We start from the raw sequence: 25,798 nt of genomic DNA, 5'->3' as shown, positions 1-25,798 counted from the left end.
CTTATGGTTTGTTTCCCCGTCTTGAAACCCAAAGCAGATCTGGCAGGAATCATCTTTGTGTTTTGCATCTGCACAGCCCTTATCATCATGGGGTTCCACTCTATGACTAGGGCTGTAACTAACTACTACACTAACAGCTTTGGGGTTTGTTTGTTTTGTTTTTTGTAAAAGTCTCATGTGTTTAAAAGTAATCAGTGGGTAGGAGCCTGGCTCAAGAGCTTTGAACACAGGGGGTTGGTAATACTAGGAAATTCATTTCAGTGCTATGTGCCACTTTCACTTCTCTGTGCTATAAGGATAATACCCATCTCAAGGGCATACTGGGTGATTTGCTTCACATTTGTAAAGCACTCTGCAATACGTTAATCCTTTTCTGCCCTCCCCTGGGAGAGAAACACATGGCTGGATAGTAGCTGTAGGGGGAATACTATTACAAATCCCCTTACATGAAAGTATGAATGGAAGTGTGTCTAGTACTGACTTCACAAGAGCTCACCTTGAGGGGCGCAAGAGCCTTCTCCTTTGCATTTCCCATCATCAAGAGCAGCCTTCCTGTATTATTAGTATGACACCATCGCTTAGGAGGTCTCCACATCTATTGGGAGCTCTTTGGGACAGGAACCTGTCATTTATAATACGGTTTGTACAGGGCCAAGCACAATGGGGTTCTATCTGGTTGAGGGCTTTAGGTGCTACTGAAATAAGTGTTTAACAGACACCCTAAGCCTGCACCCATTTACATGGGTGTCAGTCAAGCATAACACCGTTGAAGTAAATGGAATTAACAGTTTCACACTGGTGTAAATTGAGAATCAGGCTGCATCTCATTTATAAATGACTTATAAGTCAAAGTCATTTGACTTATCCCACCTTAGATGTTGTAGGTAGAAATGTATTGGGGCTGCAGTTAATAAGCTGTTACATAAAACAGACTACGGTTTCAGAGGGTAGAAAAAAAATCAAGTTAATTTACGTTTTGCAATGTTTGCAAGGTATCAAACCAAGATAGACGCATAATGAGATGATCAAATAAATAATAAAAACTTTAATTACACAAAGACATATTACAGTGCAACAGTGAAACCTGTTAAACATACACAATACATTCACCCAGCATCATATTTTAGAACAGGCACTGAGTCGTATCATTCTGTACTCCCACTGCGACAGATGTAGGCAGTCAGATTCCAACATCGTGGCTTCCAAACTCATTCGAAGATTGTATTGCGTTGGGACACCACTTTATTCCCGCACAACAGTTCTTCTAATACCATGGAAGCCCTACAATGTTCCATTCCCAGATTTCTTCTTGCAGCCTGGCATGTAGGTATGGGAAAGTTCAGATCACACCACCATATATAACAACAATTAAGATTGGGCCTGAGAGAGTGGCAAAACTTCAGAATACTCCGTTATCTAGAGGGGTTTGCACTTGGGATAAAGACAAATGCATGGATTTCATCAGGAAACAATTATACCCACTCATCAGTTTACTGATAGGATGATCATCTACTGTACATAAAAACCAACAGTACATCAGAAAGGCTGGGGGTGGGGATGTCAAGAATAAATTGACAATATGGTAACAAATGAGCAAAATTCAATGGAAATACTGTATTACCACAAGTTGTCACAGCAGAGATTAACATAGTCACGCCACAGCTGATAAATGAGCAGAAAAAACAATCTAAATGAATATAACCACAAAGGGTTTGAAATGCTTTATCTGCCAGAAAAGATATGCGTTTTAGCCACTACAGGCTGATTAGTAGAATATACTATCATTCTGTTGCAACATCCCCAGTGGAAACCTCTGCCTGATTCAGATCTTAAGAACTGATTGGATATACTGAGGCTGGATGGTTTAATGAAAGTGATCAATTAAATCTGAACTATGTGAGGAAGAGGAATAATCCAAACTGGGCACAAAACAGATGGCTGGAGATGCCAGGTTACTGCAGCAAAACAGAAGGAAAACAGATTGCCTGCATTCTTCTGCAGGACAAAACTGCACCGCTTGTAAAAGTTAAATCCAGACTAGCTGAGCTGCACATCAGTATGAAGGGACACTTAACTTGCTATCTAGTCAGTTTCACAAGGGATTGCAGTTTCAAGTACTACACCCGCCTCAGTCTATGGTTTCCCAGAATGTTTAACCTTGCACGATATTTAAATTTGACACTTTGCATATATTCATTTTCACTGTTCAAAGACCATCAATTTCTCGGTTAGTGCTAATCTCTCCTGTTGCTCTGTGAAAGCAACATTTTTTAAAAACAGAAATGTGTTGTGAAATCACAAAAATTGGGACGGGGACCCCACAGGCAAATGTAGAACCCGAGGGTTTGTCTACACTGGCACTTTGTCTGCAAAACTTCTGTCGTTCAGGTGTGTTAAAAAAACCCACCTTGCTGAACGACAGAAGTTTTACCGATGAAAAGCGCCGGTGTGAACACCACTTTGTCAGCAGGAGAGCTCTCCCCTGCCGACAAACAGCAGCTACACGGCATGCCTTTCAGTGGCACAGCTCTCGGGCATAGCCATGTCACTAAAAGCCTTGTAGTGTAGCCATAGCCTACTTTCAATTCTTTTAAAATTGACGAGGTTTCAAATTGAAGGCATCTCTAAGGTTTCTTAAATTTGACAGTGCTCCTGAGATACATAAGCTCAGTAAGATAGTGCACACACCTCCCCCCCAAAAAAACCCTACCCTCTCACTTGTTAAAAATGGTCAGATACTCATGTTTTTTTTTAAAAAAAAGAATCCTCATACAACCAGTGTCCCATTTCCTTCTAAAGATCAAGGCATGGATACTATGCAAGCGAACATTCCAAATTGAACCGTCAAGTCTCAGAAGACAGGATTATAATCTTCCCTGCAGAAGCCGCTATTATGGAATGAGCAGATTTCAAAACACAAATATCTTTCAACAAGAACAAAAAAAATCAAAAAAATCAGAGAGCTGTTTGCTGGCTATGCTGCTTTGAGTTGGTTTGTCATACTGGCTCAAGTGTGAAATGGGTCATTTGACGAACGCAGCTCTCTTCAATTGCAGAAGCACTCAGTGGCATTACCAGCCTCTGTGTGCGGTTTGAAGACTCAACTGTTTTATTTTTTAAAAACTGTACTGTGATACATTTAGTCCTTTATGGCCAAATTCTGCCCTCAGATCCACAGACTTCAGTGACAGCCACCTGTATGGACTTCAGAGAGGAGATTCTGGCCATTTGGTCAGTGCTTTTCAACCCATTCAGGATCAGTGTCTGGCAGCTATAGCACAGTGTCTGCTCTGCATGAGGGGATGTATTCCAGGTCACTCAATTCAGTTAATAAAACAATGGTAGTTAAAAAAAGCAACATGACTCCAGAGTATTTGAAATCGTTACCCACTAGAAATCATAAGTTACCTGCCCGAGTTAAGAAAACCTTCTGTTTTTAAATGAAAGAGGACTAATTTATCATGGGATACAATTTCAGTTTACTTACAGCATTGAAGTCCACAGTAGGACTATAACCCTTTGCTATATTTGACACCTCACCTGCATATCACTGATGTTTCATATGTACATTATATATCACACACACACAAAGCAGTGTGTTCCTCCTACAGCATGCCCAGGGACAGGGAAACTCATTATCCCAGGTAATTTCAACAAAATTTTCTCCGTATTTACTGGTTTAGGACCCACATTTTCCCCCCTGCAAGTTCACGGGGTTCAATTCTTAATTTTGATATTCTCCTCTTGCCCCATCTTTCTTTTTAAGGGAATAGGGTTTTGTATCGTATTATGGACTATAGTGTATTGAAGAAGGGAGTTCTATACACCAAGCATTCATGCACATAGCTCAGAGGAGAGCAAAATCAGGGTAAGATGCTGGATGTACCAGCTGGCCTTCTTGCCTCTGTCTAGTTCCTGATATGGTACCCATCACCATGGTGTGTTAGCACCTCATGGTTATCCTCGTAACATCCCATGTGAAGAGTACTATTTTCTCCGTGTAATATAAGGGGAACTGCAGCACAGTGCCCAATGTCACACAGGAAGTCTGAACTTTGAGCCTTTATTCTGTGCCCCAGGGCTGACTGTGCTCACTCTATCTGCAGAGTAAACCAGGAGCTCCTTAAGTCTGTGCACATCTGGGGCTCAGGGGAAGCCCATGCTCTACTGAGGGCTAGAAGACAAGGCACAAACAAATCCAGAGAGTTGAACAAGAGATGGACAGCTGCAGTACAACAGGGTTGGCACCAAAAAATCATCATTAAGGTAGTCAGATGGATGAAAACAGGCAGCCAAGTATCAGTCTGAGCTATATGAATCAGTTATTTGGAAGTAGTGCGTTATCTACTCGATCTTACTGAGCCCCCACAACCTCTATAACTAGCTAGGAAAAGCAAGACCTGAGAGCCAGATTCTGCTCTCGATCATAGGATGCAAGTCTGGGGTAATGTGACTAAGAACAGAATCGGACCCACTGAGTACAGGCTCGTGCTGCACAACTTGATTCGGAGCCTTAGTTTGGTAAGAGACAAGCCATAGTTTGGAATAAGCTTTTCTCTACAGCAAAAGTTGGTGAAAACCCCCTTCCTCTCCCCCAGACACAGGATTTTGATCTATTCTGTAGTAATAAACCATTACTCAGTATCTGATACATGCACACCTATCAGGTATGGATGGAAAGACAGAAGCGATTTTCCTTCTTGCATCCTATGTCAATTAAAGCAAGTTCAGCTTCTACTCCTTAGTCACATCCAGTTCAATTTGCACCTAAAGACAGGGCAGTTGAGCATTTCCACCACTCTCTGGATTTGTTTGTGCCTACAGAAATTAAGGGTGGGGAGCAGCAGACATTTCCACTGGATGTAGAATGTTTACACTCACATTTGCCAAGGGCATAGAGTTAACCAGTCAGTCCCTCAATAAATGTCCTCCCCTCCCTGCCCAACCCTGAAATAAAAAAAACCCCACAATTAAAAAAAAAAAAAAGGATGATTAAAACCTGGATTAAGAGCCATAATTGCCATTAGCCTAAAGAAACAAACAGCTCAAATGTTATTTAACTCTCCTGAGCATCAGAACACCAGCTCTGACACTTGGAAGATGTGCAAGGAAGTGAAATAGTTTCCAAGCATATACAAAAATTATGTACAGATCTATTCAGAAAGTGGTAAGCAAGGTCTTAAAAACTGATCCAGGTATTTGTTACTCTCTTCCCTCATTTTTTAAAAATAAAGGATGTTTGAGAAAAGTTTTACTATATACATATATATTATATATTTTTCCACCTCCCACGATACCCCTGCAATTAGCAGACTTTCCACCAGGAGGCCCTGCTAGAGTTTGTACATTTCCCCCCATATGGAAATTTGGCAAAATTAAAAGATTACAATTCATTTCAAGAATAAATTTTTTTTTTTTTTTTTTTTTTTTTTTGCTTAACCCGATAGTCTTTCATTTAAGAGAGACCAGGAAATTGTTGGGTTTCACTCACACACCTGGTTGTCCTTGAATGAATGGTCAGTCAAAAGCTTTGCCATACGTTTGTTTGTTTTTCCAACCGGATAACAGTAGAATGTTGTGTTGCAACAGACCTGAGGAGGTGACTGCAGTTGCTCTCAATTCTGTCCTCTGCTGTGAAACTACACAATCCTGTAATTGCGGGAGACCAAGGAGTAGCCCAGCTCTCTCTCTTTCGCTGAGCTTTTAAGCACTGTCTCAATCCATAGGGTTTATAAGACGCTCTCTCTCTGTGTTTGCTACCAATGTCTAGAGTCCACAAGCTCTGGGCGGAGGCTCAACTTCTTCAGCGTTTCGTACCCCACCACTATGACAATGGTGGAAGGGGTGGCGGATATGATGCGGGCGGAGAGGCCTTTAGTGAGGCCCCATGGGCCTTCCTCTGCCATTAGCTGCTTGAAAGTGAGAATGATGGAACTCTTGCCTTCCACCTGCAAAGCCAAGAGTGAAACCGTTAGGAGAGGCGATTGCTCAGAGAGGCAGCTCGGGCAGTGGCAGATAAAACAACTGCATCTGTGGTTTCATAAGGGGTTGTTCTGCAATAAGACTGGAAGATATTGCACTCCGTTGAGCTCCTTCAAGGGGCATACCATTGAATTGCCTTCTGGTTTTTAATGTGAGGGGGAACCATAGAAACTAGAGCACCAGATCAGACTCAAGGTCCCTCTAGTCTGGTGCCCTTGCTCAGACAGTGGCCAGAACCAGCTACTCCAAAGAAAGATGCAAGAAACCCCAAAGAAGACTGTAACTGGGACTTTGCAAACCTGCGGTCGGACCCTGCCTCAGTTTCCCCACTCCCGTGTAAGCTAGAGGCCAGCTCCTTGGCCAGCGTGTCAATGAAGCTCCCACCAGTGTCAGTATTTCGTTCCCTTTTCCAAATAATCCATTTATCCAAACACAGTTCGTCACCACACAGGTAAACCAGGTATTGCCACATGAACCCTTCTAACACCTATACCTCAGAGGGCTTCTTCTGCTACCTATACAGTGGGATCCTGAGTCATGTCTTGCACCTAGCTAGTTTGGCAAGCCGCCTTCCAGGTCCTTTCCCTAGCCCAGGGTTTCCTGTAGGAGCCTCTCTGCAGCTCTCCCAACTAACTGAGCTGCTTGAATTTTCATCTAGCCACTTGCGAGGCAGCTGATTCGTCACATGTGCAGCTAAACCCAATGCCCTTAAAGGACCAGCCCACCCTGTGACAACGCAATGATGCAACAACCTGCCCATAGTGGAATTTAAGCACTTGCATTATTTTATGTTTTCTCCATCACCCTATGTGTTTACATTAGAGACCCCACAAGACTGGAGTTTGTCTCGGGACAGAATTTCACTTCCTGCTGGGTGCTGCCCACATCTCCAGAGGTGGCTGCCTTTCAGCAGTGCGACATGTATATCATTTGGGGATGAAAGTGTGCCATGTAGGTGTAAGTTCTAGGTTATTCTGGCTGGCTCCTGCTCACTGCCTCACAGCCGCTCTTTACATGCCAATTTATTTGAGCATAAGCTTTCATGAGCTACAGCTCACTTCATCGGATGCATACTGTGGAAAATACAGAAGATGTTTGTTTTTATACACACAAACCATGAAAAAATGGGTGTTTATCACTACAAAAGGTTTTCTCTCCCCCCACCCCACTCTCCTGCTGGTAATAGCTTATGTAAAGTGATCACTCTCCTTACAATGTGTATGATAATCAAGGTGGGCCATTTCCAGCTATGGCCCACCTTGATTATCATACACATTGTAAGGAGAGTGATCACTTTACATAAGCTATTACCAGCAGGAGAGTGGGGTGGGGGGAGAGAAAACCTTTTGTAGTGATAAACACCCATTTTTTCATGGTTTGTGTGTATAAAAACAAACATCTTCTGTATTTTCCACAGTATGCATCCGATGAAGTGAGCTGTAGCTCACGAAAGCTTATGCTCAAATAAATTGGTTAGTCTCTAAGGTGCCACAAGTACTTCTTTTCTTTTTGCGAATACAGACTAACACGGCTGTTACTCTGAAACCTGTCTTTACATGCCGACGCTGTTACAGTCTGGAGCGCAGAGATGGGAGATCAGGAGAAGTGCAAAGGAAAAATAATATGAGCTTTGACCAACAAGAACAGAGTTTCATAGGAGCAGCAAGGGATTGAAATCAGGGGGGTATTTTTGTGCTCATCAGGTCAGGAAATAAACCAAATAAAATACACTGGAGAAGCAGGTTGGTATAATTGAATTTAAACTGTACCAGGGTACTAGCATGGATTCCGTGACCATTGTGGATAGGGATCTTTCCCGTGAGAACAGTGCTACAGATTCCCCTAGAAGTCCGTCCATAGCAAGATTACATGAAATTTACACAGGACCATTTCTCTGTTCATACCAATCCGGGAATCCTGTGACCAACAACAGTCTCACAACATGGCTTTAGCTAGCAAGGTTCTGACCCCACTCTGGACAAGCCTTTAATGACACTAGATCAGGAGAAAAACGAAGGGGTAATCTCCCCATTTTACAGCCACGGAGAGTTTTTAACAATCCATCGGAGCACCTAGAAATAAATGCTAGAAGCCACTGAGAAAAGAGACAAAGTGACTTGCTCACAGCTGCACAGATCAGTGGCAGAGCTGGGACAATACTTGTGCTTTGTGACTCCCAGTCCTGCCCTCTAGCCTCTAGACCACGCTACCTTTAGGACGAGCTCTTACCTGCACGCGAGCCCTGATGACATCCATGGGGTTGGTCAGAGTGGAAGCCGTTGCAGCTGCTAGTGGCCCTGATATAGCTTGGAGGAGGAGGTGTGGACAGTCTTTAGGCGTCAGGCGAGAGAGCTGTTCTGGGAACGGGAGGGAGAGTAAAGTTACAGACACGTGTATATATGTATATACTCAGCTGTTCTGTGCCTCCTTCCAGCCAGAACTCCAAGCACTCACCCCTACCAACTTCACGGAGTAGAATCCGTGTTTTACAGATGGGAAAACTTGTTACATACCTATGCACCACTCACATGCCTCATTATGTTTCTAGGACTAGCTTGTTTGCTCTAATATAAAAACACTGCATGTTGTCTGCAAAGATTTGTATTAAACTGACTCCTCCATAGGCTATTTAAGTCTCCAGAAGGGTAGTACCTAGTGAATTGTAACACTGCTTCTTGCTACATCCCTCCAAGCAGAGAGCGATGTGTTCTCTAAAGAGCTTACCACACTGTGGGGGCCATCGCTTTCTTCATTCTGCTTTTACATGTTAGTATATTAAGTAACATCATGTGTAGTTTTTAAACACTTACACACACAGAGCAATTTAATGGCTGTTTCTTCAGGAAAGAGATTGTTTATCATAGCAATATAGGGCTGGAAAAGACCTCGCAAGGTCATCAAGTCCAGTCCCCTGCTCTGAGACAGGCACACGTAAACCTAGACCATCCCTGACAGGTATTTATCCAACCTCTTCTTAAAAACCTCTCATGATGGAGATTCCACAACCTCCCTTGAAAGTCCATTCCAGAGCTTAACTGCACTTCTAGTTAGAAAGTTTTTCCTAATATTTAACCTAAATCTCCCTTGCTGCAGATTGAGCCCATTGCTTCTTGCCCTGCCATCAGTGGACATGGAGAACAATCGATCACCACCCTTTTCATAACAGCCCTTAACAGTTTTGAAGACTGAACAGGTCCCTCCATCCCAGTTTTCTTTTCTCAAGACTAAAAATACGCAGGGTTTTATCCTTTCCTCATAAGTCAGGGTTTCTAAATCTTTTTATCATTTTTGTTGCTCTCCTCTCGACTCTCCAATTTGTCCAAATCTTTCCTAAAGTACGGTGCCCAGAATTGGACACAGGACACCAGCTGAGGCCTCAACCGTGCTGAGTAGAGTGGGACAATTACCTCCCATCTCTGATATATGACCTGCCTTCTAATATACCCCAGAAAGGTATTAGCCTTTATGCGACTGCATCACCCTGTTGACTCAGTTTGTGATCCACTCTAACCCCCAGATCCTTTTCAGCAGTACTGCCATCTATCCAGTTATTCCCCATTCCCTGTTTGTTGTATAGGTTCATATTTTAAGATGTACTTGTGTCTGCTTAGAAAACAAGGAGAGAGCTCTAGAGGCTATTTTGGCTGCAAACCCAAAACCATGGATCATTTCTACTGGTGTACTTTATGCCTCAGGACAGGTCACATGATGACTGTATTGACAGATCAAGACCAGAGTGCTGTGCAAAGATATAAACTAGAAGCATCCAGAGCATCAGGAGCTGGAGGAAAGGCATTCTGAGCCTGGGTCCTGGAGATCTCACCACCTTTCTGGGAAAGCTGACCCAATCACAGAAGTTAAATGATTCTTTAAAAATAAATATCCAAGTAGAAATGATCAGGTTTTGGGAGGAGAGAATGGAGCTTATCTGAACTGTGGATAGTTTATGCCCCACACCTTTTTAAAAAAGCACCTATACACCGTGGAGATTTTACAACCCAACTCTGTGCTTTGTGTGCTGAAGCAGCAGCTGGATGAAACAGGGCAGAGCAGATTTCAAAGGTAAGGATTGCAGCTACTGGGAAGCTCAAACCACAACAGTGTCCCAAAAGCTGGAGAAATAAGAGCTGTGGCATTAAAAGCAATCGTGCCGACTGTAACCAGCAGGTGGTCCAAGACCCACGTACCAAGGCAATTCTCTGCCTCGCTAATAGGATCTGCCAACTCTGAGGAGAGAGCTGGACACATGGGATGCCTGTATTTTTAATGGTGGCAAACCCTGAGAATCAGTGAAGTGCACTGTACAGCAATCTGTTACAGCCAACTTAATCCAATAATCACAGCCAACAAATCCCCTTGTGGAATGACACACCCGCCAAACAGCTAGTGGGAGACAAAGATATCAGCTGGGCTAGCAACTTTACAGTTTGGTAACAGCCAGAGTATCACCTGTATTGTACAAATTAGCTGAGTCCGGAGGCATTCTGCACAGGAACAATGATCTCCTGAAAGCTTTGTTATGTCACACAGTAGTTCTCAACCTGGGGTACGTGTACTCTTGAGGGTACGCAGAGGTCTTCCGGGGGCACATCAACTCATCTAGATATTTGCCTAGTTTTACTACAGGCTACATAAAAAGCACTAGCGAAGTCAGTACAAACTAAAATTTTATACGACTTTATACTGCTCTATATACTACACATTGAAAAGTAAGTACAATATTTATATTCCAATCAATTTATTTTATAAGTGTATGGTAAAAAGGAGAAAGTCAGCAATTGGTCAGTAATAATGAGCTGTGACACTTTTGTATTTTTAGGTCTGATTTTGTAAGTAAGTCGTTTTTAAGTGAGGTGAAACTTGGGGGTACGCAAGACAAATCAGACTCCTGAAAGGGGTCAGGAGTCTGGATAGTTGAGAGCCACTGATGTAACAGTAGGCTTGGCCCGAGGATTAAAACCTATTGAACACAAGCATATCTTTATTTAGATGCCCAACCACAGCTGAACTTGCTTGTAGCTCCATTTCCTGGCTCTGCTAAGGGATTTCATACCCTAGAAGTCTTTTTGCAACCTAAAGGGCCCCACATTCCACACTTGAGAAAGTACAAGTCACACATATGAAACAGTTTTAATTTTCAAACCATTACGTGAACATCAGCTCTTCCACACTCTTGTGTGGGAGGCAAGTATGATCCACAAGTAACTGATGGGGAAGTCCTGGCAGATGTGCCACATGACTTGCCCAAGGCCACACACAGCATATAAGAGCTGGGATTAATACTCAAATTCCTGGCTCTCAGTCCTGTGTGTAGACCAGCGGTTCTCGACCTTTTTCCTTTAAGGCCCCCGCAACACGCTATACAAACTCCAGGGCCCACTTGTGCCACAACAACAAGTTTTCTGCATATGCAGTAGATTCAAAGCCAGGGTCAGTATTATGGGGTACCAAGCAGGGCCCCGTGATGGTAAGTTGCTCAGGCTTTGGCTTCAGCCCTGGGCGGCAGGGCTCAGGCTTCAGCTTTCTACTCTGGGCCCCAGCAAGTCTAACGCAGGGCCTGTTTTCTGGTTTATTTTGACGGACCCCCTGAAACCTGCTCACAGCCCCCCAGGGGGACCTGGACCAGTGGTTGAGAACCACTGGGTTAGACCATGCCATTCTCTTGCCAGAGCTGAGGTCTATCAATGCTTCGCTCTCCACTGATTAAAGAATGTGATCAAATGGGATACAAGCCACCTGATCCAAGAGATGATGGCTGCTCAATGCTCCAGGGGACAGTCATACCCCCCTGACCCGCTCTCTGCCTTTGTGCCTTGTGGGGAAAACGCCTTTCCAGCCCCTAGTCAGTTCAAGTGCATGAGTGCGAATCACTATGGCTGGGACTCTGATCTCATTTACAGAGATAACAGCCTTGCTCTGAGACGTTTAGGAATATTTATGTAAAAACAATCCCCAAACAAGAAGAAGGGGTGGACTGACCCTAGGAAAGCTGCCCTCCTATGCTACCTAGGGCCCTTAATTACCGTGGCCAGTCCTGGGCCTGGACATCTATCCCAGGATGATCCTTCTCTTCTCCCTTCTTTGTTGCGTTCCCTCTCCTCCGCTGCCACTGCCTCCTCCTGCCCCTCCGACTTCTCCTCCCCAGAAGGCCGTGTAGGGAGGGTCTGATAGGGCATTGTAGGGCTCGGGGTGTTGGATTCCCCGCACAAGCCACCGGCTACATGTTGTGCTCTAACCGCCCCATGCAGTCCCTGCTGGTGCGCACTACCTATTGAGTGCACATTAATATAGGCCAGCAGGGTCCATTCTGGGCAGTTAGACTGCAACGCATGCTGTGGGTTAGGTGGTGAATCCATCACCTCAAACAATTGCTGCAGCTTGCCTCCTTTCAGAGTCTCACTGTGCAGTGCACAGGTGCCGTGGGGCGGTGGAGAATAACGCCAGCAAACGCGACACTATTTCCTGTGTTCGTCGGACCTCAGTAGCAGTGAGAGAGATGCACTTTTTTAATGTGTGTGCATGCTTACAAAATTACCTTGCAAAATTAGTAGATTGAGTCCTGAATTAGTAATTTCATAATTACATGTAATACTCCTGGGGGAATTCTGCACCACTGCGCAATGCAGAATTTTGCAGAACTTAATGTTGTGCTCGCAGAATTTCCTTTCCCCCACAGAAATGGGCTGCAGTCCTGATAGCCAGCACTGGGCCCAGCAGACCCCAGCTCACAGAGAGAAGACACTGCTGGGGGGAGGGAGAGGGAGCTAGAGGGTTCCTGGCAGCTGCAGTTCCCAGCATGCCCTGAAGAACGGAGAGGGCAGCGCGCAGAAAACTCTATGCAAGCCTGGGACCAAGCATCAGGCTTTCCTTCTCGGTCCCTGGGCTCTGGGGGAAGAGAGGAGCAGGTGTCTGGGCTGGGAGGGGGCCATGGTTGAGCTCTGGAGGGGGGCGGTATCTGGGCAAGAGAGGGCCCTGTGGCTGGGCTCTGGGAGTGTAGGTATCTGTGCAATTGGGGGGGGTGGTCCTGTAGCTGGGCTCAGGGGTCCTGTGGCTGAGCTGTGGAGGGGGAGTGAGTGCAGGTATCTGGGCTAGGGGCATCCCATGGCTGGGTTATGTGGGGGAGGGGGTTCAGGTGTATTGGTATGGGGGACCCCACAGCTAGGGAGAGGTTGTGGTTGTCTGGCCCCCTGGCTGGGCTCGGGGGGGGGGTGGCGGGGAGTGAGGGGAGAGTAAGGGGACAGAGAAACAGGAACTGGGTTGTCGTAGGGGTTTCTTTAACTCTGTTCCTGGGGAAATTTTTGTATGTCTGTCTGCTCTGTTACAGACATACTTGCAGACCGGTATTTTGAAATAAATTACCAAAATAATGGAAACTGATGTGATTATATGGTGTTATTTTGACAAATAAAATTTGCGGAATTTTGCAGAATTTTAAAATACTGTGTGCAGAATTTAACGTTTTGGGGCAGAATGCCCCAAGGAGTAATGTCGAAAAAAAAGGGATTACTGAAAATCAGGGAGCATTCACATTTAAGCACTCAGACCCCAAAGTGCCCAGTAGCTGCCCATGCCAAGTCATTGTGGAAGCCTCCGTGTTCCACCTACCTGCATAGAAGTGGTAGAAAGGCCACCATACGGCACTGTTGGGAATATAGGTGAGCAGAGAGGCCACGTAGCCCCTGTAGAAGCCTCTCAGTCCGTCGGCGTTGAAGATCTGTACAAGGATGTCCTTGGTCTGGCCGAAGACCATATTACGTTTGCAGTCTTGGTACCGCACTTTGAACCTGCCCATGCTCTCACCCTCACGCTGCATCATGAGGTGCTGGGAAACGACATCTATGGGTACCGTGATGCTCTGTGCCACCAGAGAGGCTGAGCCACCGGCCACCAGCGACTTGACCACGTTGCTGTTGTTGTACTTGGATACGTACTTGCGGGTGAGCTCGTAGGTGGTCACGTAGCACTGGCCTGAAATTAGGGTGAAGGTGTTGACCAAGAAGCCCCGGTACAGCCCAGCTGCCCCTTCCGCCCGCAATATCTTCACAAAGGCATCAAAGGTCCCGTTGTAGAGGCTCTTGCCCTTCTGGACCTGCAGCCGTGTTCGGATGAGCGTGAAGGGGTAAACGCTCACCCGGATCATCATGGTCATGCAGACACCAAACACATAGAACTTCTTCTTGTCCAGATGCTCCCACTCGATGATTGGGATGTTGCGTTTGTCCTCCATAATTCCCTGGAATGCAGGGGAATTAAAATTAGTGATCATCAGATAGTCTAATCCTTTGGAAGGTGGAGGGGAGTAAGGGACTTTTTGGATTAAGCCTCCTTTCTCCGTTGGGCTCAGCCCTGCAGTGACCTTCCAGCTAGCCAAGGGCTGGACTAAGTCCACTTAAGAACCAGCCATTATTATAAATAATGATGTTTGTGGGGCCTGAGTGAAACAAGTGGCCTAGCCTCTTGGGCACCCAGCACCCAAGCTCTGATTGCCTGGGGGGTAGTGATGGGTAAATCTGAGGATCCCACAGTTGGCTAGCAGTCAATGAGAAGGAGAGATTTTGCCATTAACAGATGAACACACAACCAGAAAGTGGCTATAGGGACTTTGTACATGAGGACACACCTGGTTTATTCAAGCCTCTTGAGCATAGACATGTCTAGGCTGAGGTGGTTACTCAACAGGATTTGCCATGAGGCCCCACAGTGGTGTTGCTGAGTCTACCAGCAGTTATCCCTGAACCAAGTTAAGAGGTACCGAATTGATTTCCCCCATTTTCTGAGATTAATCATTCTAACACACTACCAGCAGAAAGTGGATCAGCTGCCCACATCATGCTAGGTCTCCAGTAGGGTGGATAAAAATGTATTTAAAACATTTTTTTTAATTTAAATTAAATACAGGTTTTTAAAAAATAAACCTATTTAAAATTAAATTTGAAATAATGACAACCTACAGTAAGACCTAAATTCATTATAATCTATTAAAATAACACCTAAATATAAAAAATATTAAGTAGTACAGATTTGCTGACAAGTTTTAAAGAAAATCAAGCCACTGAACTGGTGCAAGTTCCATGGCTAAGCACCTGGAACCAGTGTATGAAGTGCCAAACCAGTTTTTGATATATTCAGAAGATACAGAGCAAGTATTGTCTTCACTTCAGTTTATTCAACTAGTTCAGTTCAGGGACTAGCTCAAAGTTAAGAAACCAACCATGAGTCTCCTCTTCCAATCTATGAATAAAAACTAGGTGTTAGAGGGCAAAATCTACTAGTACTAAAACCTTGAAGGACAGTGACCAGAAATTATCAGTTCAATCCATTAACTACAGCTAATACTTTCTTTGTTTAATAAATCAGGGCAAGTCTACACTACAAAATTAAAGTTGACCTAAATTAGGGTGGTGCACAGCCACCGCAGAAATGACTGCGGTCTTTGATGTCCACACTACGCCCCCTCTGTTGGTGGTGCACATCCTCACCAGGAGCGCTTCCACTGATTTAACTGACAGCATGGGGCACTGACAGCTCGGGGACCAGCCACTGCACCTGCCAGCCCCACGTGGGGCGGAGAGGCTCTGGCATGTCAGCCCTGCGCTTATATCACCTGTTGCTGTCTTTGACAGCCTGAGCTGGGCAAGCAACGCGGTGTCTACACACACACTGCATCAACCTAACTACCTCGACCTAAGCATTACGCCTCTCACGGAGGTGGAGTTATTAGGTTGGTGTAGCGGGCGACTTACAACAGCAGGACCAACATTGTAGCATCCTAGACGTTATACAGAGTTAGATCAACGGAAGCTGCCCTCCGTTGACCTAACCCTGTAGCGTAAACAAGGCCTCAGTTAATTTCAAAGGCAATACATTTTTTATAAACTTTTTTTCCTTATGTATCCAGTGCATTTAGGGTAGCTTGATTTAATAAAAAGTTTAAATGCTGAATTTCCAAAAAGAGCTTGACTCATATCGTAAGTAAAAAAATTAATCTAGCAAGAAATGCATCATTCACCATTTTCTAATGTAATAAAAATGTAAAAATTAAGAATGTCAACAAGGGTACGTTAAGCTATAGAACTGCTTAAATAATTGTGCATAGATATGGTGTATCCCTCTGATTAGCAAAAAGCAGCACCACATAAAGTGCAAAGGCCATGTTTAACTGCAAATCAATATGTTTTAATGATTACCAACCAATGAGAATCAATCTTTATTTAGGAAAATATAAATGGAAAACATGACTTAAGTTAGGATCATAGAAGGTTAGGGTTGGAAGGGACCACAGGAGGTCACCTAGTCCAACCCCCTGCTTGAAGCAGGACCAATCCCCAATTTTTGCCCCAGACCCCTAAATGGCCCCCTCAAGGATTGAACTCACAACCCTGGGTTTAGCAGGCCAATGCTCAAACCACTGAGCTATCCCTCCCCCAAGGTTTCCTAGTTGTTGATTTAAATTATGATTAAAATCCACACTGCTCTCCAGAATGAGGGAGAACCTACTCATAGTGAGAACCCCTCACTTCATGCTATCTTGACTTTAGTTTCCTTTGGAGTGGCATGGCCATGATCCAACTGATAGGGCACCAGCTGGAAGGAAACCCAGATTCTATTCCAGCTCTGCTATGACATACTGAAATCTTAAGTATGTCACCACACCCCTCTGTGCCTCAGTTTCCCCCTCTGTAAAATAATGCTTACTGACCTTTGTGAGATGCTTTGAGATCTATGGATGAAGAATTAAATATTACCTCTTACTGAGCATGCGGAGCAGGAAAATTTTTTGGCAACCAGCGCAGCTTCTTCCCTGTCATTCTGAGTTCACTGGTGCTGCTGGCCTTCAGGATCCCACCCTTCAGGTCCAAGGCTGTCTACAAAGTAAAGGGTGATATGTTTTGAAATCTCTGAACAAGATCTTAGATTCATCGCATGAATCACAGATGTGTTTTTCCATGCTCCTCTCATTTTTCCCTCCCCCTCACTGATTGGAAATGCAAGTCAAGGGGTAAAGTTAAGAATAAGGATTAAAGGAAGGAGGAAGTGAGAGCACAGATGTAAACAAGCACAGAATTATGCAGTGCCTCTAAGGTGAAGACAAAGAGCCTGAAAAGAAAGTTAGCAAAGATCATGGTTCAGGGAGCCCACCACAGCCAAGGAGATGCAGGTTGTACTTTGATGAACTTTGCTCATTTTAGCCATAATCACTTTCATTATTAGATAATCTTCTCTGGTGCAATAATCCTGAAATACTCGTTATGCCTCCAGCTACGGCTGCACTCGCAGAGTCAGGGATCAGAGCGGAGTTTCAGTAAAACACAATGACTCCTTGGGGCCATATGGACATTCATGCCACAGAACACCGTGATCTCCAGCAGCAGGACACAGTAAGAGGTTACTCACAATTCAGTTTCCCCCTTCAACCCAGCCGACCCTATTTAACACAGGTCTCTCCTCGCCTAACAACCCACCATCTGATCTCTGCTGAATTGCCCGCCATGCCATAAGCCAACGAGTGCCAACCTTTGTGGGGATGTGTTTCTCTGGGATAAGATTCTGAGCTGTACGTCCCAACTCCCATTGAACTGTTGTGCGCTCACCTGCCGCGAAGCTTGAGCTGATTGTTTGGAGCAGGCCTAGCTCCTTGGAGAGTCAGGGCACCCACGAAGGAACAGGAGGAAGGCAGCAGGGATGCCCCAGGACAAAGCCCAGAGGCACTTTGCTGAGCTAAGAGGGGAATGCTAGAGCACAAGCCTTGGTGGTTGGGAACAACTCCACTGTCAGCAGCCTCCCCAGACAATAAACTCTTTGCCCTCCCATACCTGAGGCAGTACTGGGCGTGAGCGCAAGCGGGGAATTTATTACAGGAAAGGATTCGAGCCTTTATGCACTTTGGGATCATTCAAAAACACTGGCTATAGGCTTCCATTTCCTGTGGAGATGCTAGGAACAGGGATGATACAGTGCCCACCCCTCCACGCCAGTGACACTGAACTGATCTGGGCGTTCCATAAACCAAAGGAAAACTCACGATCTGTATAAGAGATCAGAAGAGCGGCCAATAGGTCCCCCGTATTTCTCACTAGAAGGTCTGTTTACTATCTCAAGTAAAGCCATGGAAGGCAGCAAGTGGAGCTTCCTGCTGGTTCCCTTATTCAGTTTCCGACTATCAGCAGAAACAGACGGTATTTGATTCTCATGCAGTTCCTGTAAACTGAAAACAACCCCCTTCACATCAGTGCTGAAGAGGTGGAAAGGTACAATGCCCAGGCAGCAGCCCTCAGTGACAAGCGCTCCCGAAAATGCGTATAAGTGAGAGACTTGACACAGAGAGCCATGGCAACTCACCCCTCACGTGACATTACCTCTGCTATGTTTCACAGTAGCAGCCGTGTTAGTCTGTATTTGCAAAAAGAAAAGGAGGACTTGTGGCACCTTAGAGACTAACCAATTTATTTGAGCATAAACTTTCGTGAGCTACAGCTCACTTCATCGGATGCATTCAGTATTTTCCACTCAAATAAATTGGTTAGTCTCTAAGGTGCCACTAGTACTCCTTTTCTTTTTACCTCTGCTATGGTATCCCCCACACCCTTCTATTTACAGGCTCGCTCTAAAGCATCATACTAAGGTTAGCCATATAGCAGCGGCTTGCAAGAGAGCTCTCTGAAGTTGAGGATGCTCCTCTTTCACGCTGAAGAGGTGGCTGGTGGTAGGCCTGACCCATGAAAAGTGTGTTTGGATACATTCATAAATTCCACAGGGGAAAAAAACCCATGAGAGTAATCGCCTGGATTTCTATAGCACCGAACCTATCATCTCAGGATCTCAGACAGGATTCTTCACACACCCAGGTATAGACAAGTAGCGTTAGCTCCATTATACAGACATGGAATCAAAAGTACATAGGTGAGGGGATTTGCTCCAAGGTCCCATACTTAATCAGTGGCAGAGTAAGGAACAAAGTCGCTGCTTCGTGAACAACTCCCCACATCTGCCTCTAATGCCTGTGCTCTAACCACTCAGGCTGGGCCAACAGAAGGCCAATTTTGCCAGTATTGACCAAGCATACAGTATAGTTTCCTCCTCTGGCAAAGTTTTCCCCAACCCACCATAGACTTCACAGATCTAAATCTGGGAACTCCCACCAGACAGTGTTTGTCACTAACCATTACGAAAAAAAAAAGCCAAAATAAAGTTATAATATCCAACTGGAACCAGATTATTGTTAAACCAAACATTTCCCATTCCAGATCAAAGACACCTCCCTGGGTTCAGTGTAGAACAGTCATATCGGTCAGAGAACATCCTGGCTATGTAATACAAAGGTCAGAGCCATTCAGCTTTAGACACAACTTGTACAACTTGCTTCAAAGGGCTTGTCTACACTTGAAAGTTATTTCAGATGAAGGTAGAATTTAAAGAGCAACAGCTCCCTGTGTGGACACACTTATTATAGAAGAGTGCCTTTTCCTAGTTTTGTTTAATCCACTTTGAAAGCAATAGCTATTCTGGTCAATTTCCCTGTGTAGACAACCCCTAATCATACAGATCAAGACAGCTGTGATAATGCCACTGACTGCAGGGACCCTATGTTTGCAACCTACTAGGAAACAGTCAGATGGAAAACAGTCAGATGGAATATTGGAGTAATTGACAGTGTTAAGTTATTGTGAAGGGCTTGATTCTCAGGTACACTAAGGCCTCTTTACACAGCTCTGGCAGTGAAAGGGAGCTGTAAGGTTTAACTAATTCATGCCTACTTTAAAGCCATTTTACAGTGATAAAAAGAAGCCTTAGTGTAAATAAGAATAAGGCCCCAAATTTCAGGTTCTACAGTAACAGTCAAATAACCAAGACTATGAGAGAAATTTGCATGATAAAACAATTTACATATTTGCTTATTCCCTTGGAAGGAAATAGAGGATTTTAAGGTGACGAAATCCCTTCAAAAGTCCTTTACATTTTAAAAAAAATGTTTGCTTACTATCAGCCAACAAAATGTTTAAAGAACTTCAGCAAACACTGTTATAGGCTTCATCACAACTTCTAATGATGCTCAGACTGGAGGGTGAGGTTGAAAATACCACATGGTATTTGCAAAACAACAATCTGAATGGAAAAAAAAAAAAAAAGGTATCCTATTTTACCTGGTACAAAAATAAAACCATGACTCACTGCTACCGCCAACTGAAAGAGACAAATGGAATATAAGAAAGCTAAAGGCTTGTCTACACATACAAGTTGTACCACTGTAACTACATCAGTATAGCTAAAGCAGTAAAACCCTCTGTAGTGTCTGGATATATGTATATATAATCAATATAAAAGTGATTAAACTGGTATAGCTATTCCCATACAAGACGGGGAATAAGCTAAATCACTATAAGGCACCTTTGTACCAGAATAACTATGCCCACACTAGGCTTATACCAGTAGAACTATTTCAACATAAAAATCACACCCCTTAACCAACACAGTTACACTGGTGGAACTTTCACGGATAGTCCAGGCCTTCAACCCAGTCTGCTCCGCTGCTCAATGACAGGTTTAGAAGTAACACAGCGAGGTCAAAAATCATATTGACTTTACCTGTGTTATTAGTATCACCATGGAACTAGGTGAGGTCTAGTTTACTTCTCAGAGCATGCTCATTGTGAACAATGACACACTGGTCACTTTCACTTTTGGATCTAGTTAGTTTCATTTGTTTGGCTCTCAAGCTGTTGCAAGAGCTGCAATGCTTGGCTTGTAATGCCTTCCCTCCACCCACAGGAGTTTTACAAGTCCAAAGAAACGTTTGCATTGGTTTTAGGTTCTATACTGTGTTGATTTTATTACTGAGACCGTCAGCTCCTTGGGGGAGAGACTGTACTTTCCTCTATGTCTTGTTAATAACCACCTTCATTTGAAATCTAAATCTAACAGACAACGTTGCTTTAATCCCATCGTTTGCCAGTGATGGAAGCAGGGCTATGGCAGTGGATTAATCTCTAAAGGAGATGAGCGGGGGAGAGGAGTGCCTGGCATCACTAGGAATGTAGCCTGTGTCAAAGGAAGCCAAGCAATGATTGGAACTAGAGCCCAACCTAGTCTCAAACAAACACAATTTGTACCCCTTTAACACAGGCCGGCTGATCTGTGTTATAAACTTTTTGCTGTAACTGTATTTAAACAAAAAGAAAAGGAGTACTTGTGGCACCTTAGAGACTAACCAATTTATTTGAGCATAAGCTTTCGTGAGCTACAGCTCACTTCATCGGCTGCATAAAGCCACTTTATGCATCCGATTATGTGAGCTGTAGCTCACGAAAGCTTATGCTCAAATAAACTGGTTAGTCTCTAAGGTGCCACAAGTACTCCTTTTTTTTTTTGCGAATACAGACTAACACAGCTGCTACTCTGAAACCTGTATTTAAACGTGATTCTTTGACCAATGAAGACAGAGCCTTTGTTTGCCCCAAACCAGAATATCTCCCAGTCAGCATACTAATGCCTTGGCCTGAAGTCCTGGGAGTCATGCACTTGCATGAGAGGAAAGTGATCAGGAACAGCCAGCATGGATTCACCAAGGGAAGGTCATGCCTGACTAATCTAATCGCCTTCTATGATGAGATTACTGGTTCTGTGGATGAAGGGAAAGCAGTGGATGTATTGTTTCTTGACTTTAGCAAAGCTTTTGACACGGTCTCCCACAGTATTCTTGTCAGCAAGTTAAGGAAGTATGGGCTGGATGAATGCACTACAAGGTGGGTAGAAAGCTGGCTAGATTGTCGGGCTCAACGGGTAGTTATCAATGGCTCCATGTCTAGTTGGCAGCCGGTATCAAGTGGAGTGCCCCAAGGGTCGGTCCTGGGGCCGGTTTTGTTCAATATCTTCATAAATGATCTGGAGGATGGTGTGGATTGCACTCTCAGCAAATTTGCGGATGATACTAAACTGGGAGGAGTGGTAGATACGCTGGAGGGGAGGGATAGGATACAGAAGGACCTAGACAAATTGGAGGATTGGGCCAAAAGAAATCTGATGAGGTTCAATAAGGATAAGTGCAGGGTCCTGCACTTAGGACGGAAGAACCCAATGCACAGCTACAGACTAGGGACCGAATGGCTAGGCAGCAGTTCTGCGGAAAAGGACCTAGGGGTGACAGTGGACGAGAAGCTGGATATGAGTCAGCAGTGTGCCCTTGTTGCCAAGAAGGCCAATGGCATTTTGGGATGTATAAGTAGGGGCATAGCGAGCAGATCGAGGGACGTGATCGTTCCCCTCTATTCGACATTGGTGAGGCCTCATCTGAAGTACTGTGTCCAGTTTTGGGCCCCACACTTCAAGAAGGATGTGGATAAATTGGAGAGAGTCCAGCGAAGGGCAACAAAAATGATTAGGGGTCTGGAACACATGAGTTATGAGGAGAGGCTGAGGGAGCTGGGATTGTTTAGCCTGCAGAAGAGAAGAATGAGGGGGGATTTGATAGCTGCTTTCAACTATCTGAAAGGGGGTTCCAAAGAGGATGGCTCTAGACTGTTCTCAATGGTATCAGATGACAGAACGAGGAGTAATGGTCTCAAGCTGCAGTGGGGGAGGTTTAGATTGGATATTAGGAAAAACTTTTTCACTAAGAGGGTGGTGAAACACTGGAATGCGTTACCTAGGGAGGTGGTAGAATCTCCTTCCTTAGAGGTTTTTAAGGTCAGGCTTGACAAAGCCCTGGCTGGGATGATTTAACTGGGAATTGGTCCTGCTTCGAGCAGGGGGTTGGACTAGATGACCTTCTGGGGTCCCTTCCAACCCTTATATTCTATGATTCTATGAGTCATCCAAAGTAGGCTGAGAAACTGCCACCCCAAGATCTATGTTGCCTCTGGACTCTCTCTAAACACAGGAGGTCAAACATTCCTGAAAGCCAGGCCACTGAGGATCTCCTAGTTTTAATTCTTGTCTCTGTACTAGGCCAGAGGGAACCTGGGCTGGTTAGGTGGCTCAGCATAACTAATTTTTAATAAATACTTCACACTTTTATACCATTTTTATCCGAGGATAAAAAAATACATCTTTTACAAACATAAGGCCTCACAGTGCCTCTATGCATCATGCTCATTTTACATAGAGTGAAACTGAGTCATGGAGAGGTTAAGGCCAATACTTTCAAACACATACACTGATTTCAGTTGCCTCAATTTTTGGGCACCCAAATGTGGACAATCCATGGCTGGTTTTCAGAAGAGGCAAGCACCCACAACTCAAATTGAGAGCTGATTGGGGTGACCTAATGGCTTTCTGGAAAGATCCAAAGCTGCTCTTCTGATCTACTGTACAGATGGTGAACTCTCCCTTGTTTTATGGAGTGTGCAGATCAGCTGAGGGTCACTGGTAAGGGCTACTCCTTGCAGTGGAGGGGCAGGTGCTGCACAATTTTTATTGAACACAAGGCTATAGGTATTTAATTTGGGGCACCCAAAAACGGACACATGCAGAAGTCAGTAGACATTTGAAAGTTTTGGCAGAAGGGACTTGAGTGGAGAACAGGATCCTTCTAGTCCCAGCTTCTGAAACAGCACCCCTTTTTGACTCCACCATCATTTCACATCACTGCCTGGCCTGCAGCTTTATCCCCAGCTGCCCCTCCCTAGCACCCCAAGCTCACCCCAGTCCCCCTACCCCAGGCCTTGCCACCCCATCTCTCCCTCTCCCCATGACCTCCCCCAAGTTGTGTCCTGCCCCATCCTCCCTTCAAGGTGTCCCCGGCCTGTTCCCCTCCAGCATTCTCACTAGTTGCCCTCCCACAAGGCCCCACTCCATCCTTCCTTCAAAATGCCCCCGATATTTTCCCCAGACGCATCTCCTCAAATGCGCTTTTCCCTGGACCCTCCCCCAGCTCAACATCCCCCAACTGCCCCTGCCCAGCCTCTGTTCCCCCTTGTTCCCACCCAACTGTCCCCCCCAAGGTGGGGACTGTCCCAGAGCCTCCCACTGCCCGCCCCTCCAGCTCCTCAACTGTCCCACCCTGCCCCCAACTGCCTCTCCAGGCTCTCAATTATCCCAACTGTCCCTCCCCTGCCCCCCCAACTGCCCCTCCCCTGTCCCACCCTGCCCCCCCAGGTGGGCCCTGTCCCAGAGCCTCCCACTGCCCACCCCAGCTCCTCAACTCTCTCACCTTGCCCCAACTGCCTCTCCAGGCCCTCAATTATCCCAACTGCCCCTCCCCTGCCCCCACAACTGCCCCTCCCCTGTCCCACCCTGCCCCCCCAGGTGGGCCCTGTCCCAGAGCCTCCCACTGCCCCCCCCCAGCTCCTCAACTCTCTCACCTTGCCCCAACTGCCTCTCCAGGCCCTCATTTATCCCAACTGCCCCTCCCCTGCCCCCACAACTGCCCCTCCCCTGTCCCACCCTGCCCCCCCAGGTGGGCCCTGTCCCAGAGCCTCCCACTGCCCCCCCCCCAGCTCCTCAACTCTCTCACCTTGTCCCCAACTGCCTCTCCAGGCCCTCAATTATCCCAACTGTCCCTGCCCTGCCCCCACAACTGCCCCTCCCCTGTCCCACCCTGCCCCCCAGGTGGGCCCTGTCCCAGAGCCTCCCACTGCCCACCCCCCAGCTCCTCAACTCTCTCACCTTGCCCCAACTGCCCCTCCCTGCCCCCCAAGGTGGGCCCTGTCCCAAAACCCACATTGCCCCTGCCTGGCCCCTCATATGTCGCACCCTGGCCCCCCAACTGTCTCCCGAGCCCCCCAATTGCCTCCCCATTGGGCCCCCAGCTGCCGCCCCCACCCCAGGTGAGCGCTGTCGCAGAGCCCCCTTGGGACCCCCCCAGCTAAGCCCCGCCCCCTGCGCGGCCGCCTCTCACTCACCTCGGGCGGGCGCCCCCAGGCCCCTGCTCCGCCCCCATGGCGCCCCCGAGACCTGGGCCAGCAGCAGCCGGCACCCGCCCCACCCCCCGGCCGGAAGTCAGCGGAGGGAGGCGCGGCTCGCGTGGCCGTCCGCTCGGCCAATGACCAGCCCGGCCTGCCCCGCCATCTTAGGTGCGGGCAGAAGCCTCGCCCGGCCCAGTTCCCTCGCGTGATTCTTGGCCTTAACAAAGATGGCGTCCGCCCTCCTCTGCCCCAGTCAAACATGGCCGCCCGCAAGGCTTAGTCGTGCAATGAGCATGCGCGCTCACAGCTTTCCCCCCCCCCCCCCCCCGCCAGCTTGGGTTCTGAGGCTTGCAGCAGCCACGGGTGCTGCACGTGGGCTGCAGGGCAGAGAGGGGGAGGGTGTGGTGGGTTTTGAGTTGGTGGGTCCTGATCTGGGGGGCTTGGCCAGGTTGCGGGGGGCTCTTCGAAGATTAGAAAAGGGGGGTCAGCCAGGAATTTTTCAGGGTGTGGTTCCCCATGGAGTATGTAACTGGCATCGAACCAGGTTCTCTCGAGGTGTTTGGGGGTGGGGGTGGGGGGTCACCCACACATTCCCGGGTGTTCTGCAAATGGCGTGGGTCGGCTCCTGCTGCCGTGACCCCACCCTGGCCAGCGTGACCTGGGGCACATGTCTGCAACGTCATGCTGACAAGGGATGCCTTTTTTAAGAGCGTGGTGCTGCGGGGGAGGGGGGCATTTTTAAGAGCTCACTTCCCCACCCCCGCGGGTGCAGCCTAGGATGCATGGTGCCTGCAAGATCACAGGGCAGGGCACTGTGCACATGTGGGCGTGCACACAGATCCTAAACCCCATGCACACGGCGAAACACCACGCACACAAACATTTGCACAGAAGAAATTTTTTGTGCGCAGGGCCTGTCAAAAATTAGAGGGAACGTTACCACCCGGGTGTGCGCGTGTGCCATTTTTCACTTCCGT

At 46.4% G+C, this 25,798-nt stretch overlaps 1 protein-coding gene across 2 annotated transcripts; it reads right to left on the bottom strand.

The window, feature by feature from the left end:
• Positions 1–1,030: 1,030 nt before the first annotated feature.
• Positions 1,031–24,928, bottom strand: SLC25A44 (solute carrier family 25 member 44). 2 transcript variants are annotated; one of them, XM_048827982.2, is made up of 5 exons: positions 24,819–24,928; positions 16,728–16,847; positions 13,588–14,215; positions 8,212–8,339; positions 1,031–5,948 (listed from the first exon to the last, which is right to left on the bottom strand). In XM_048827982.2, the coding sequence occupies exons 3-5, from the start codon at positions 14,207–14,209 to the stop codon at positions 5,757–5,759; spliced, it is 942 nt and encodes a 313-aa protein (XP_048683939.1). In that variant the 5' UTR covers positions 14,210–14,215; positions 16,728–16,847; positions 24,819–24,928; the 3' UTR covers positions 1,031–5,756. The 2 variants fall into 2 exon arrangements, with proteins under 2 accessions (XP_048683939.1, XP_048683938.1); XM_048827981.2 differs by lacking the exon at positions 24,819–24,928 and adding an exon at positions 18,005–18,174.
• Between the last annotated feature and the right edge of the window lie 870 nt (positions 24,929–25,798).

This window comes from Caretta caretta, chromosome 24, assembly GCF_965140235.1.
Source record: "Caretta caretta isolate rCarCar2 chromosome 24, rCarCar1.hap1, whole genome shotgun sequence".
Taxonomy (NCBI): domain Eukaryota; kingdom Metazoa; phylum Chordata; order Testudines; family Cheloniidae; genus Caretta; species Caretta caretta.
Note: the sequence above shows the minus strand (reverse complement) of the source record. Positions and strands in the feature narration are given on the sequence as shown.